This window comes from Mobula birostris, chromosome 11 (assembly GCF_030028105.1).
Source record: "Mobula birostris isolate sMobBir1 chromosome 11, sMobBir1.hap1, whole genome shotgun sequence".
NCBI classification, from domain to species: domain Eukaryota; kingdom Metazoa; phylum Chordata; class Chondrichthyes; order Myliobatiformes; family Myliobatidae; genus Mobula; species Mobula birostris.
The window spans coordinates 56,436,643-56,452,779 of record NC_092380.1 but is presented as its reverse complement, the minus strand read 5'-3'; the positions used below and the strand labels follow the sequence as shown (position 1 = coordinate 56,452,779).

General features: G+C 41.7%; 1 protein-coding gene across 3 annotated transcripts in view; it reads left to right on the top strand.

Annotated features, from left to right (window-relative positions):
* The window catches only part of cracr2b (calcium release activated channel regulator 2B), a 168,763-nt gene that overhangs the window by 44,742 nt on the left and 107,884 nt on the right, over positions 1-16,137 (top strand). For all 3 annotated transcript variants that reach the window (XM_072272262.1, XM_072272261.1, XM_072272260.1), the window contains one exon: positions 4,182-4,421. In XM_072272262.1, the coding sequence (XP_072128363.1) occupies positions 4,224-4,421 (198 nt within the window). In that variant the 5' untranslated portion in view covers positions 4,182-4,223. The remainder of the gene's footprint in view (positions 1-4,181; positions 4,422-16,137) is intronic.

The following is a 16,137-nucleotide window of genomic DNA, read 5'->3' as shown; positions in this document are numbered from 1 at the left end:
GTTTAACCTGTCTAAAAGCAGCTATTTCTGTAGAAACAAAAGAAAAAAATAGACAAAATGATGGATGTTTCATTAAACTGATGACAGTATCATAAGGTCCTTCTTGGCAATTGAGTACTTTGATATCTTTCCTCATTCTGTTGGATCTGTGAGTTAAAACTATAAGTTTCCCATCCCTATTTTAGTCTGGAACTGTTCAGGAATCCTGTGTTGATAACAAATTGAGAACTTGATCAAATGTCATAGTCACTGTAACCGTTGGAGAATGGCTTTGTCTAATTGTGGAGAATGCATTGGTGTGTGGATCTACATTGGAGGGCTGTGGCTGTTCCAGCTGACAAGGGAGAATTTTTGTGGTGCTACCAACAGGTTTAGATCTGAGGACAAACAAGATATCAAAGGGAAATTAAGTGCAAATTTATTCTGAGCTTTGTCTGTATGGTAATCAGGCAGATGACATTGAAATAGCAGATGATCATAGCAACTGGTCTTTGCTTTAGTTACAAGCTCAAAAAAATCTAAGTGATTTATCAAATACTTTTCCACTTTCATTAAAACCATGTTGACTTTGCCTAATCAAACTATTTTCTAAGTGTCCTGCTATTGCTTCCTTAATATTAGGTTCTAGCATTCATTATTATGTAGGTCAGGCCAGCTGGTCTCTGGTTCTCTCCTCTTTCTTAACTAATGGGGCTACCTTGCTACCTTCCAGGCTCTGGGACCTCTCCTAGAATCTATGGAGGATGAGAACCAGTATCTCCCTGTCACCCAGGCCTTGCTCTTTTCTTGCTGCTGCCATTAGGTAGAAGGTACAAAAGCCCCAGGACTCGCATCACCAGGTTCAAGAATAGTTACTACCCTCAATCTTCAGGCTTTTGAATAAAAGGGGATAGCTACACTCACTTGCCCCATCATTGAAATGTTCCTACAACCTCTTAATGAGGTAAAAATTATCTACCTCATTATCTCATGTTTTCGTTATTTATTACTATTTATTTATATTTGCATTTGCACAGGTCTTCTGTGCTTTCGATGATCTTTCATTGATCCTGTTATAGTTACTATTCTATGGATTTACGGATTATGCTGACAACAAAATTAATCTCATGTTTGTAAATGGTGGCATATAAGTAGTTCGATAATAAAATATACTTAGATAATAAAATAAGAAGAACTTTGAACAAAACATTGATTCAGTGGACAGTTTCCATTCAGTTTTATTCATGACTTTAGATGAGCTTTCATTCATGTTTAAGGTTATGCAGTTGAATTGTATTGGCTGAAGAATGTGTTCCAAGAAGGAACATTGATGTTGAACTGAATGAGAAAGGGAAAGCTTGCATTATTACTTATCAAATTTGAAATATTATTAAAGGATGTGGTGTGGAGTTGTACCCCTAAATGTACTGTTGTATCCCAATTATATCCAAGGATGTACTATTGGGCTTTGCATGGTGTTGATCAGACTGCATTTGAAATATTTTGAGTAATATTGGGCCCCGTATCCAAGAGAGAGTTTGCTTTCCCTGGAGAAGGTCCAGAAGAGCTAGGTAATGAAAGGCTTAACATATGAGGAGTATTTGTTGTCAAGAAAGAGATGGATAGAGCTCTTAAAAATAGCAGAATCGAAGGTTATGGGGATAAGGCAGAACTGGATACTGATTGTGGATGATCAGCCATGATCACAGTGAGCGGCGGTGCTGGTTCGAAGGGCCAAATGGCCTACTCCTGCACCTATTGTCTATTGTCTATTGTTACTGGGACTGTGCACTATGGAGTTCAGACGCACGAGTGGGGGATCTACCAGATACTGAAAGGCCTGGATAGAGTGGACATGGAGAGGATGGTTGCAATAGTAGGAGAGCCTAGGATTCAAGAGCACAATCTGAGGATAAAGGGAAGACCTTTTAAAACTGAGATGAGAAGGAATTTGTTCAGCCAGAAAGTGATGAGTCTGTAATTTGTTGTCATAGAGGGCTGTAAAGGCTAAGTCATTGGGTGTATTTAAGGCAGAGATTGATAGGGTCTTGATTTGTAAGGGGGATAGGGGAAGACAATGAGGTTGCAATGCAGTCTTTCGTTGATTGTTATGGTTATTGGATTTATCGAGTATGCCGGCAAGAAAATGAATTTCAGGGTTGTATATGGTGACATATATGTACTTTGATATTAAATTTACTTCGTACTTTGAAAATCAGCTGCGGTTGAGCAATGAAGCAAAGTCAACAGGCTTAATAGCCTAATGTTGCACCGATATTTTATGATCTTATGGAATTTCATTTACAGTCAGATGTCCTGTCACTGTAGCACGAAATATTCTTCTGGAATGAAGTTTGCTAGAGACAGTCTCCAGACCATTTCTTTTCCCCATGTTACTAGCTGGGTGACAGAGCACCTAACGAAATATGTTTGGTGTTATAATGCCCATTGTTATAGAATCTTAACATGTGGATTAATTCACTTCAGCACCTTTGAATTGCTCGATATCTTAAGTACTGCATGGTTCAAAAATCTAATGGCAGTTGGATTAAAATGACAGAAAAAAACATCTTAGCTTATGAGCTTCTCCTTATTTTCTTCTAGACTTAAGAATTTGTATATCCTGCTCAGGCTAATGCATTAATGAAGTTTATGTGGTTGGGTATTTTAGCACCCTTAGTAGATAAAGGAGAAGGCAGACACATACAGTGAGTACCACAAAGATACTCAATACCTTGTGCCTCCAAGAGTTGGAGTCACAGGGATAACGAAACAACGCCTGTACTTCCTCCGAAGTTGGGCATATCCCTGTTGACCCTTACCAAACTTTATAGATGTACCACAGAAAGCATCTTATCTGGATGCATCACAGGTTGCTATGGCAACTGTTCTGCCCAAGACGGCAAGAAATTGCAGATAGTGTGGGCATTCTCAGTCATGGAAACCAGTCTGGCCTCCACTGAATCTGTCAACACTTCCTGCTACATGAAAAGCTACCATTATGCAGCCAACCTCATCCAAGATCCCTCCCACCTAGTTATTCCCTCTTCTTCCCCCCACCCCCATCCTCTTCCATTGGCAGGAAATAACAAAAGCTTGAAAATATGCACCACCACCACCTTCCACTTAGACACTTGAATGGACCTCTTGTATGTTAAAGATGAACTCTTGACCTCACAATCTATCTTGTCATGGTCCTGCATATTATTCTCCGTCTGCACTGTACGTTCTGTGAAAACGTAACCATAACCCTATTTCTGCATTCTGTTATTCCTTCTACCTTTATACTACCTCAATTATCTGTATGGGTACCATACAACACAGCAGTTTTCACTGCATCCAGTACATTCAACAGCGATAAATCAAAATCTAATTACATCAGCCTGGGCTAATGATAATCGAATACACCATAACTCATCATCCCCTTTTAAAATGGAAGGCCTTCCCACCATTTTAAAACAGCAACAACAAATAAATCATCCATTAGTGGAAGGAAATAATTATGTCTGTTAAGCAACTAAGCTCCTTGTTCATGCATCAAATTCACATAAATGTTTTCTCATGAGTTTGAAATACTCTCTCCGCTTCCATTTTTGGGCTAAAACATCAAAGGTTAGCTCCCTAGTTCCACATCTTTTGATACTGAGAATTCTTCTCTTTTCATTAAGGAGCAGCAAGTTTAGAGCTATGTCATTCAAAGGTGTTTAATGCAAACACTTCTTCGCACAATATGTAGTGGTAGGAATCTGAAATAATTCATTGTCAAATGCTAGGTAAATTGAAAATGTGAGAACTTAGAGATGACTAGATTTTTTGTCAGACCCAGGGAAAAGGAGTTGTAGAGCCGAGGCAGATATTTGGATTTAAGATGTAGTTGGAATTAGTTAAGGTCGAAGTAGAAATGTTTAATGTTTACTCCTGATCCTATATTCCCTCTCTGTTGCTCCTTACAATGAACAACTTGCATTGTTTTAGAATATAATGTGTCAGTTCCCTAATTTCATGGAGTTTTGGAATTTTAAAACAACTATTGATCCACTTCTGTAGCCCTTTTTACTGTACTGCTTGATACAAAATGAGGCTAATTAACTGCAATATTCGGAAAGCCTTCAGACCACTACTAAGTGGGCTGTTGCTATGTGATGCTAATTAATATTAGAGGCTTCACTGAATGATGCAAGCACTGTTTTTGTTCCTCACAGTGGCACACTCACTGGGTGCTGGGCTGGAGCAGTGAGTAGACAATGTCCAGAAAGAAAGCGACATCAGATGATGTGTGGCCTGACGGTGAAATGGATCCAGATGCTGGAGGGACGATCCAGAACTTCAGAGTGAATCTTAATGAACACAACAGTCTACAGGAAACTCTGGAAAAGGCTCGCGAACTGTTCCAGCATTGTGACAAAGAGGAGAAGGGCTTCATTACGAAGAGAGACATGCAGGTAGTGTAAATGTTAGGCTATTTCTTTGGAGGCAACTTTCCTTTGATGCGACCAATCTTATTGTTAGAAGATTATTTTTATTTATTATGATGGTGAAATGTGTGTGAAAGTTTCTGGCTGAAGTTTGGCCATCCAGTCCTAGGTGTTCGTGGAGACAAGATGGTCTACTTCCTGAAAACTTTGAAAGAGTTGAGGACAGCAAAGGAAATATTATATTAAAAATGTTCTGTGCATTGTGTCCCAGGTGTCAGCCTGCATTGGGTAGATCACCCAAGTTTTCGTATCAGAAGCTGTGTCAAATCCTACTATGGAAGCTTGAGCACCAAGTCGTTGACGTTAAAAGTAGGCATTGACAGAGTGGTGCTCCCCTGGAGGTAGTATCTAAGGACCAGATGTTAAACCAGCAGCTCTCATTAAAGAACCCACAGCACAATTTTGAAGAAAGCACAGGAGTTTTTAAGCTGGATCCTCAGACAAAACCAGACATTGCCTGGTTCCCTACATGGCAATGTAAAAATCTCGAATAATACTTTAATACCTGCAAACTGCTCTGCAAAGCCCAGATTTCATAGGACGTGTTTGGCTGATTGGAGGCAATGCAAACACTCAGTGTACTCTGCATCCATAAAATCAGAAACTGCTGGGAATACTCAGCAGCTTAGGCAGAAAGGATGAAGGGTCAAGAGGTCATTGACCTGAAATGCCAACTCTGACTAGGGTCAATTCTGACAGTTCACTGGCTGTTGGTACTTTTGTACCTGGCTTGCATTTCTCCCGATTTTTACTTGTCATTGGATTTAATGAAAATTGACAGAAATCTACCCTGTTCTAAATTTGTACATGGAGGGCATGGTTTTAGAACATAGAACATAGGACAGTACAGCATAGTACCGGCCCTTTGGTCTGTGATGTTGTGCCGAGCTTTCAAACTACACTGAATTTAATCTAACTCTTCCCTCCTTCCCTTCCCCTTGATTTTTTTAAAGCAAAAAAAGGCGTTGTGGACTTCTAACGTGCCTATTTTTTAAACTAAGAAAACTATCAGTGTACAAGAACATGTGATGTAGTTGTGAGGTGTAATTAAAACTTAAGTGGCAATCAAAATAAAATATGCCTTTAAAAATTGCCTGAGCCATCTATAAACCTGTCCTATGATCAGAATTACAGCAGTTGCCCACATAGATTACTTGAATAGAGAATGTTTTATGCCAGCCACTGCCTACTCGATCCTACCCAGATAATATTCAGCATTAGCATCTAGGTTTATTGACAACTGGCAGCCATTTCAGTGCAACTTTGCGGGACTGCTGAGTTATTGGAGCTGCTATTTTTCAGATAAATTGCTCAGTTGCTCAGGTGGAAGGGTTGCAGAGATTTTTCCTGGTGGTCTTAACCAACACCACAGTAAACTCGATCTCATTGGCTGCTTATTTTCCGAATTTGCTGGCTGTTGAGCAATTGGCATCCATATATTTATAAGTTTTGGAGTTTAGCCCTGACTCTCAACTTCTTTTGATAAGCCATTTAACTTGTTTGAGAATGTCCTTTTAGTGGAGATTGAAAGCACTTTAAAAGATTAAAATCATGGACCAACCTTATAATTAATGAAGATTATATCTTATTGCACCCTTATCCTGTACTCCAAACAAGATTACTTTATCTTAGCTGTGTGGTGAATCAAGATGTATTGTAGCATCTTGCATTACCTGTAATTTTAGTTCCATCCTAAACAGATGAAAAAAAAACTGCTTTTCAAAACATGAAGATGGAAGAAGTGGGGACACATTGAAAGGAACTGAAACAACTAGTGCTGATTTTGGAAATAAATACTAATACATTGAGATAAAATTGAAGTAAATATTAGTTAATTTATAATGGCATTGATTCTTGACTTATGATGAGTTCTAATGTAATTTACATTTACAGATACAGATAGCTTTGTACTTCAAGGGGGAAGGGAAGAGATGGGGAATGTCATCCAACATTTGTGCTTCCAATGACCATCCAACGATGACAATTAGAAAACTGAGAGTTGGTTCATTTATTAAATTGGGAGATAGAATGATGTTTGCATAGAGAAGTAGGTTGCTGCTCTTTTTTTATGGGGATGAGGGGAGACCGGGAGGTATCTAGGCAGAGCTACAGAAGAAAATGAAGGAAGATCATAAGAGGCGATGCCTGATGGTGTGTTTTGAGGACAGTTATGAGCAGTCATGAGCAGTTATGACAGTTATGAGTGTTGTGGGTGCCTGGAATGACTTGCCAGGGATGATGGTGGAGTCTAAAACATTAGGAGTATTTAAGAGCCTCTTGGACAGGCACGTGGATGAAAGAAAAATAGAGCATTACGGGGTAGTGTGGGTTTAGTACTTTTTTTTAAAGGAATATATGGGTCGGCACAACATCAAGGGCCAAAAGGCCTTACTGTGCTGTAGTATTCTAGTGTCTAGTGTCTAGCATAGTCAGGTGTGGTTTAGGACGATAGGAGGGTTATCCTCCTCTAACACAAATTCAGGTTTCCTCACTTGATATGCCGAGCATTTTCAGCTGATGCGTTTATGTCAGATTTTGGGTAAATGCTGTGCTCTCCATCTCACTCTTCCTGTATTTTTTTTTTGCTTTTTTCTGCCCCCATTTGTCTCTGTGTCTGTCTCTCTCGCTCCCTCTGTGCCTGCCTCTCTCGCTCCCTCTGTGCCTGCCTCTCTCGCTCTCTCTGTGTCTGTCTCTGCCCCTCTGCCTCCTTCCCCCCTCCATCTGCCGTTGTCTCTGTCTATCACAGGCATTGGGTTGCTCCCTCCATCTCTCTGTTACTCTGAAACTTAAAACAGGCATGTTTTCTCTCTTCTCCGGTTCTAATGAAAGATCATCAACCTGAAAGGTCTCCAGTGCTGCTGCCTGTCCTGCTGACTATCTCCGGCATTTTCCATTTTTGCTTCACTTTTGCAGCATGTGATGCTATCTGATTTGGGTCAGGTGGGAGGATGGTTTCAGAGGTTTGAAGGTGATGGGAGCTGGAATCAAATTGTTTTGGAGACATAGGAGCTCAGTGAAGAGACTACAACAGGAAACTGAGAGTGGAAAAACAAAGGGATAGCATGAGTAGGGCAGGATGAGGAGAAGGAGACGGGGAATGGTAAGTAAGATTGGCATATTGTCTCCAATGTCTCCATTATGGTTTGGACAGTTGTGGACAGTGTGGAAGAGAGCAGAGACTCCAGTGGGTGAAATAATAATGATTGGGATTGTTCATAGGAAAACAATAATAAGTGCCCTAAGGATCCCTTTCAGAGAATGTCAGTGTCAACGCCAGGGTATCTATGGGCTTGGTCAAGGCAGATTTCAGCCAGTACAATAGTTGAAGAGTGCTGTTGATAGGTTAGGCTTGGGCTTGGGAGGTTACATGGACCCAAGACAAAGTAATGAACAGTGTGACTTAAGCAACAGGAACTAGATACAGAACATACAATGATGGAGTAAAGAGTGGAGTGTACAGCAGTCAAAATATGCATATAATCATGCATTACTGAAACATGGATTGGCTCAATTGAGTCAAGTTCTGGGTATGAATGGAGGGTGGAATTGATGAAGTGATTGTGATGGGCTAAAGGGATCTGCTTGGGGAATAAGCATCTGGGCTGGAGATAGCTGTCCCTGGGACAACATAGACCAAGGCTGTCTAATGGAATTGGAAGTACAAGTTCATCTGGCAGCAAGGCATCATCCTAGGCTGAAGATAACTGTCCCTAGGATGCCTAATGACCTAACATAAAAGCCTTTGGTGTAAAACCAAAGGAATGGGAGCAAAGGAGGAAAGGAGAGGGTGAAGGATAAATCCCGAGGAACAAAACGATAAGAGAGTTGATGCAAGGGACATTTGTAGAACTGCTGGCAGTTCACAACAGTGAGAACAGAAAGAGAATTGTAGGGTGTGGGACGCGTGTAATCCACTGAAGGGTGACAGAGAAGGTGAATGAAACAGAGCAGTGTGCCAAACCTCAGGAAGCAGAGGTCACTCAGTACCATGAGCTGTAGTTAAGAGTGCAACAGGGAGAGAGCAGTGCTTGCCCAAGATTTGCCTTGTGCTTATTAAACATTTAAAATGGATATTAAGTGCATTCTAGCTTGTATTGTTATGAATTCTTTGTGCATTTTTGAAGTATTCATTTTTCAGAATGTGGGCATTTCTGGCAATTTATTAGCTGTCTTTATATACTCTTAAGAAGATGTTGGTGAGTCATCACTTTGAACCACAGCAGTACTTTTGAGAATGGTACTGTTTCAGTGCCATTGGATAGGAAGTTCTATCAATGCACTTCCAAGTCAGGATGTTCAGGGCCACCTTAAGGGACTGGTGTTTCCATGCAGCTGCTGCCTTTGTCCAGATTTGGCAAGAAGGGGGTCTGTCAATGCCTTTATTTTCTTAGGCAGTCCATTGGAGTCAAAGGTGGCTGGCTTTCACTCTGTTCTGTGTGTGCTGAGATCTGATGAGGTCAGCGTCCATCCCCCAGAGTCTGTCACAGGTTGGTTGTAATGGGGAGAGTGCTTGAGTAATTTGTCAGATGGTGCGCTCTTTCTGCTATTTATGCTGGGTTCCTTTGTGTTATTTAACATGCAGCCAGGCCATTCAGCCTACTACATCTATGCTGACCAGTGGGCACCTATTCATAATTAATCCCATTTTCCAGCACATAACCCTAGTGCTGGCTTTGACATTTTGCTCTTTGGTGCTGGAGCAGCCAAAGTGAGTAAGCACAATGCATTTTATTGTTTGTAAGCAATCGGTTGCTGTGTACCACTGGTAGAGGGAATGAATATTTACTGTGGTGATGAGATGGTTGTTTCTGGCTGACATTGAGCACCATGAATGTTATTGGAGCTGAACTCATTCAGGGAAGGAGAATCATTATTCCTTTCCTCTTGCCTCGTTGATAGTGGAAGAACTTTGGTGACAGATGGTGAGGCTTACCCCAATTTTCCAGCCTCTGACTTCCTCTCGTAGCCCTGGCATTTACCTAGCTAATCCCATTGATATTTTGGTCCATGTGATTTGCGGGATGTTGATGGTGGAATACTTTGCAATGGTAATATCTGATATAAGGTGGAAATAGTTACTGCCTGACACTTCCGAGGCATGAATGTTACTATCAGTGTTACCCAAACTTCTGTACAATAATAATGGGATTGAATAATGGGCAAGTGATGTAGTCAATAACATTTATTCAAAGGACAGGAGGCAGGTAAGCACTTGCAACCTGTTTCAATATTACCTGCTGCTGGCTTCAGTTGATCAGACTGGACTAGAACTGAGCTCCAAGCTCAGGATGCCCTCTCCTGTGTGTTGGCCCTAGAAATCCACAACCAAACTATGCTTATGATTTCTGTTTTCATGCCCTGTTCAGTCATGCTTACAGGCTCTCATCCTCACAGGTGTATAGCGTTTTACCCATTCTGATTCATACTCAACATTATCAACTTCTGGCTTGCTTTTTTTTTTTGGCAAATTCCAAGGGAATTTCCTTCATCTGAATGTGAGATACATACTTTCCTCCTAATTCGCATCTTTCTTATCATGTTTTAGGTCTTTGTAATGAATCATTTGTCAAAGCAAAACTTGAGTTGCTATTAAATATTGACTATTTTGTTGTGTACTGTCACTCTTAAGGTAATTCCAAATGTTCTTGCCTCACTTGTACATTCAATCTCTCCACTACGCTTCATTTAGAATATAGAACATAGGACAATATTGTGCAGAACTAATTAAACTAGTAATTAATGCCCAAACATATGAATCCTTTCTGCTTTCACGATGCCCATGTCCCTCCATTCAGTTCACATTCATATGCCTACTAAGGGCCTCCGAAATGCCTCTGTTTTTTTTGCCTCCGCTACCACCCTGGCTCTCACCACTCTGTTAAAAAACCTTGCCCCACACATTTTCTTTGAACTTGCCTGCTCTCCCCCAAAATGTACACCTTCTAGTATTGGGCTTTGCTATTTGTTCTACTCCATCATCCCCCTACATATACCAGTCTGATCTTCATAGCTCGCTCTGCAAGTCTCTTACTGCATCTTCTGCTACTTTTAATTAGTGGATTAAGGTTAAGATAACATTCACTACTGACCCACTTAACTAACAAAGTTTGCACACAATTCGAAGTTTATTTGAATTCCTAAACAGAAGAGTTGCTTGTTTCATCATCTCATCCCTGAATGTTGTCCAGGTATTCTGTATAATTTCTTATGGAGTTGCGAATGAAAATGAATATTGTGCAAGCGTCCTAACTTCTGAAATTATGATGGAAACAAGGCCACCGATTAAAGAGCAGCACGTAGATGGGTACTGCCTTGAGGAAATCCTGGGATGGTGCCCTGGACCTGGGATGACTGGCCTCACACAACCACAACCATCTTCCTTTGTCCATTGGAGTATCATTCCCCTTGAGGATCATTGACACCAGCTTCGCCTTTCTGCAACACTCAGCTAAATGCTGCCTTGATGTCAAGTGCAGGCACTCTCATCTCATCTCACCTCCAGAACTCAGTTCTTTGCTGCCTGTTTGGACCAAGGCTGTTAGAGTTCTGAAGCTGTGTGACTAGTAGAATCTGTAATGGCAAAAACTAATCCAAAATCAAAACAATAGCTCCTGGCCTGTGACCGCCATGGGGTTATTATACTCGCATGGCACGCCCTCAGCTCCAACGAAATGATTGTTCCAAAGAATCAAATTCCTTATTGCCATCCTTTAGCAGCAATTAGCAAACATACCATCTTGAAGCGATATTAAATGGTCAGCAAAGATGTGACCTCTGTGGTTCTGGGCCTCAAACTGCCATAAAATAAGCAAGAATATGTAATTTATTCCCTTCTCTTTTACCCCACCCCAACTTATGTGACTAGTTACCATAATATATGCTCAGAATACAAAACAAATTCAGGGATAAGTATGCCTTGGAGGAAAATGTTGCGAAATGTTGTGAAAAGAAATTGCAGCCAAGATAGCCAGGGTTAAAGTGGTAGTACTTCAATGGCCACAGCAACGCAGATGTACATTCCAGCCCCCTAGTTATTATATTATAATAATTACAACTACATCTACTGTGACACAGAAGACATGAAATCTCAACATTTACTCAAATATCCTCTTCTGTTAACGGTCTGTCCCAGTTTGTGCTCTTCTCCTCCTGCCCAGTCAAGTTGTCCCTCTTCACACATCCCACCCTGCAAAAACTCTTTTCAGGGAGGTAGCACCATCAGTTTGTGGGAGACTTCTGGGAGAGGTGGGATGTCTGCAATAGAGTAGCTCCTTAGCAGCTAGCCAGCTAGTTTAAATAATGTTAACTATGCTAATGATTGAATGACACCTGTTAAACTCACCTCAACATGTCTTTTACAGTCTTAACCCACCATGGGCAATAGAAAAGTCACTGTTGCAAACAGTGCAGCGAGCAACACTGTCATTATTTTGACCCCCATTAGGCAGGGGTACACTTTAGTGTAGTCTGGGGTGACGTACGTTTTATATTTTCTTTTTTTGGAACACTCTGCCAATCTGACTTTTTTTGGAACTCTCTCACTCTTGCTCTTGCTCTCTATCGTGCGCGCTCTCGCTTGTGGTCGCTCTCACTCGCGCTTGCTTTCTTGCTCTTGCGCTCGCTCTCTCTCTCTCTCACTCTCTTGCGCCTGCTTTCTTGCTCTTGCGCTTGCTCTCTTGCTCTCTCTCGCGCGTTCTCTCACTCTCGCTCTCAAAAAAAATCAATTTCCGGGACATTGTATATAATTTGCGGGCATCAGGGAGCCACTATGAATTTGCAGGAGACTCCCGGAACTTCTGGGAGAGGTAGGATGTCTGCCTCTTGACTGCATTCAGGAAAATGTGTCTTGAATCGCTGCTGCCAAAGCTTATCCAAATGAAAAGCTGAACTCCCACTAGCTGTCAGGTTGAGCTTGTTCATGAGGCTCATTGTGCAGACCAGCACTGTACTTCTTTGATCTAGGGAAGCACAAGCAGCCACTGTCTTATTACTTTTGTTAGACTTCACCTGAACTGGAATTATAGGAAATTTACAACTAAGATCCCCAGCCCCCATAAGACCATTAGATACCAGGGTGGTACTTGCTGCTGTGTTTGCTTCATTTGTGGCTTGTTTCGAATCTGCACCCTTTTCATCAATTTCATTTTCCACACTGGTGGCAAAGCTGCTTCCTTCAGCTTAAGGATGAAATTGTGATCCCGTTTCGATCACGTCTTTACTTACTGCCGGTGATGTTGTATTGTATACTTTCCCTACCAATCTTCGCTTGCCTTTCAATAAGATCAGCAACATCAGTGAAAGTAACCTTATGGTTGTGCTGTTTTTGCAATTTATACACAGCCAATCTCCATTCTTTTCTAAGTTCACCGGGTAATTTATTTACGACTGTCTTCATATTAGCAGACCTGTTCAACTCATGGATGACCTGCATGTCTTCCGTGGCATTGCAGCAATCTCTTAGAAGAAGACTGTAGTCATGAAGAGCTTTCACAGCTTCTGATTTGATATGTGGCCATAAAAGAGTCCTTTCCATGTAGGCCACAGCAATGACCTACTCACCTCCAGAAACGTTCCTGTAAGAAAGCTATAGCCCTCAGATATTCTTCCTCCGGGCTGGATCAACTGCAACTTCTGATAAGCTCTTTAGGGTAACCTCCACTGTGCTGTCTGAGCAATCAGAGGTGGTCTCCAGAGTCTTCAGCCTTACTTTCGATGCTATTCTTAAAAGCCCACACAAATGAATCATACTGCAATTGATTGCCATTGAAGATACGAATCTCTCTTTCAGGCAGGGTGCTTGTTATTTCCTTTCATGTCCTTATGGCAGCATTTAGACCTCTATCATCTGAAACATGAGTGTCACCATATTGTAGAACCATGTTCTCAGGAGCACCTCGTGCTCTTGGATATTGCATAGGCTCAGAGTACCTCCAACGTGTAGGGTGAGAGTGAACACCTTGAACTACTTCTCACGGTTCAAACCTGTGGCTCAGACAGTTGTTCCTTAAATATAAACACACAAGATGCTGAAGGAGCTCAGCAGATCAGGTAGCATCTGTAGAAAAGAGTAAACAGTCAATGTTTCAGGCTGAAACCCTTTCTCGTGTCTGTGTTCCTTCAATGTATCCACCTTGACATTGAGCCTGCTGGATTTTCTCTGTTCCTGTCAACAGAGGAACTCTCACCACAGATCTGCATTGCTGTAGCAAATGAAGACCTGCCACTTTAACTCTGACTATCTTGGCTGCAACTTCTTTTCGCAACTTAAGCTGACTCCATCTGTCTTTGAAGTTGTTTCATATTTTCCTCCAAGGCATGCTTGTCCCTGATTATCTGTTGTTCTGTGTATAACTCAGTGAAATCAACCATTTTAATGTGCACAGAGGTGATATTAGTGAAGCACCTTCAATAACTCCAAAAGACTGAAGTTGGGTAAAATACTGAAAGGCTTTTATTCGCTGTACAATATGACCTCCCCTGGACTGAGGAGAGGGGCAAGATGAAATCACCTTTATTCAGGATTCTGTGAGAGAGGCCACAGGAGCAGTCAGCAGAGGGGTGTGTCCAGACAGTTAACCCAGTTACAACATATATGTGGTTTACCACAATTAGATGCACAGGATGACTTGCTAGCAACAGAACATGCTCCCCACACGCTAGACACACTGTCCTCAGTGTTTACATCATCCTGTAAATCATCACCCTTTTATGTAGTCACAGCTTGTTCTTTGGAGTTGCAAATATTTTCATTTCCCCCAGGGAACTAACCTTCATTATGACATGTTTATTTAATTGCTCTTAGCTTCAAGGCCACTGCTTCTAGCTGAAATAATTATGTCTTCTAACTGTGCAAAACAGATAAAACAATGGCAGTTTTAATCCAACTTTTCAACAGTGGAAATTCAATACTTCAATTCTTCTGCTTTTCAACAGAACCAAGGGTCGAGCAATTCAGGCCACCACCTCTACACAGCATTTCCAGTTCAGCCCAAGTGGACATGGCCACATTGACCACTTGAAAACTGTGTTTCCAATTCAAATCCAAACACACAGCATGAAACAGCATTAAAGGCCGTAACTTGCCACAAGCTGCTCCAGGCTGGTTCTTCCAATTTCTCGGACGCATCCAAGTACTGATCTTCGTTAGGTATAACTGTTGAAATCTTTACTGACAAAATTTAGCGGCAAAAACAAACCCAAAGTCTAACATGAGTGGGGTGTGACAAAGGTAAACAATAGCTGCTGGCCTGAGGCCGCCACAGCGTTGTTATATTTGCATGACACACCCTCAGCTGCAATAAAATGATTGCTCCGAAGAGTCGAATTCCTTATTTTGATCATTCAATAGCAAATAGCAAACAAACAGTCTTGAAGTGGTCAGCAAAGATGTGACCTTGACCACAAACTGACATGAATTAAGCAAGAATACATAACTTCTTTTCCCTTCATCTCTACCGCATCCCCACTCACGTGACTAGTTACCATAAGCAGTGTGCAACACGGAATGCAAAGCAAAGAGAGAAGATACATAACTCCAACAGAGTCTTCCACAGGATTAGAGAGCAGATTATTGGTGAGTAACTGCCCCTGGACAGCACATTGAGGACACCACCTACCAATTGAATACACCTTTTATCGGTTTTGCTAATGATTACAAACCTAGTGGTTGAGCAATAATTAACGGAATTGGATTTGTCCTCCTTTTTGTAACCATGGCATACTTCGTTAATTGCCATTCTGTTCGGGATCAATTAGGTTGGAGAAACTGCTAGTTTGTGAATGTATGTCTTCTGATCTGCAATCAATATATTTTCTGATCCCAAAGTCTCAGAGTGAGGATTGCAAAGAGACCTGAGAGTCCTACTGCAGGATTCTCTGAAGGTTAACTTGCAGGCTGAGTTGGTAGTAAAGAAGGCAAATCAAAAATTAGCAACACACACAAAATGCTGGAGGAGCTCAGCAGGCCAGGCAGCATCTGTGGAAAAAAGTAGTCGACGTTTCAGGCCGAGACCCTTTGGCAGGACTGGAGATGAAAAGATGAGGAGCAAATTCATAAGGTGGGGGAGGGAAGAGAGAAGCACAAGGTGATAGGTGAAACCGGGAGGGGGCGGAATGAAGGAGAGGGCTGGGAAGTTGATTGGTGAAAGAGATACAGGGCTGGAGAAAGGGGAATTTGATATGAGAGGACAGAAGGCCATGGAAGAAAGAAAAGGGGGAGGAGCAGGCAAGGAAATATGTGAGCGAGGGAAAAGGGGATGGGGAATGGTGAAGGAGATCCTGCTTCTTTTGGCGGATGGAGTGCAGGTGCTTGGTGAAGTGGTCTCATAATCTACATTGGGTCTCACTGATACACAAGAGGTACCTATACTCTGTCTATCAGAAGAAGCAGGATCTCCCAGTGGCCACTCACTTTAATTCCACTTCCCATTTCCATTTCGATATGTCAATCCATGGCCTCCTCTACTGTTAGGATGAGGCCACACCTAGGTTGGAGGAACAACACCTTATATTTCTATGTTCTCTGTTCTTTGTTCTGTCTGGGTAACCTCCAACCTGGTGGCATGAACATCGATTTCTCGAACTTCCAGTAATGCATCCCCCCCCTCACCATTCCCAAATCCCTTTTCCCTTTCTCACCTTACTATATCTCCATGTCAAAGGAAGGATGTGCTGGTGTTGAGAG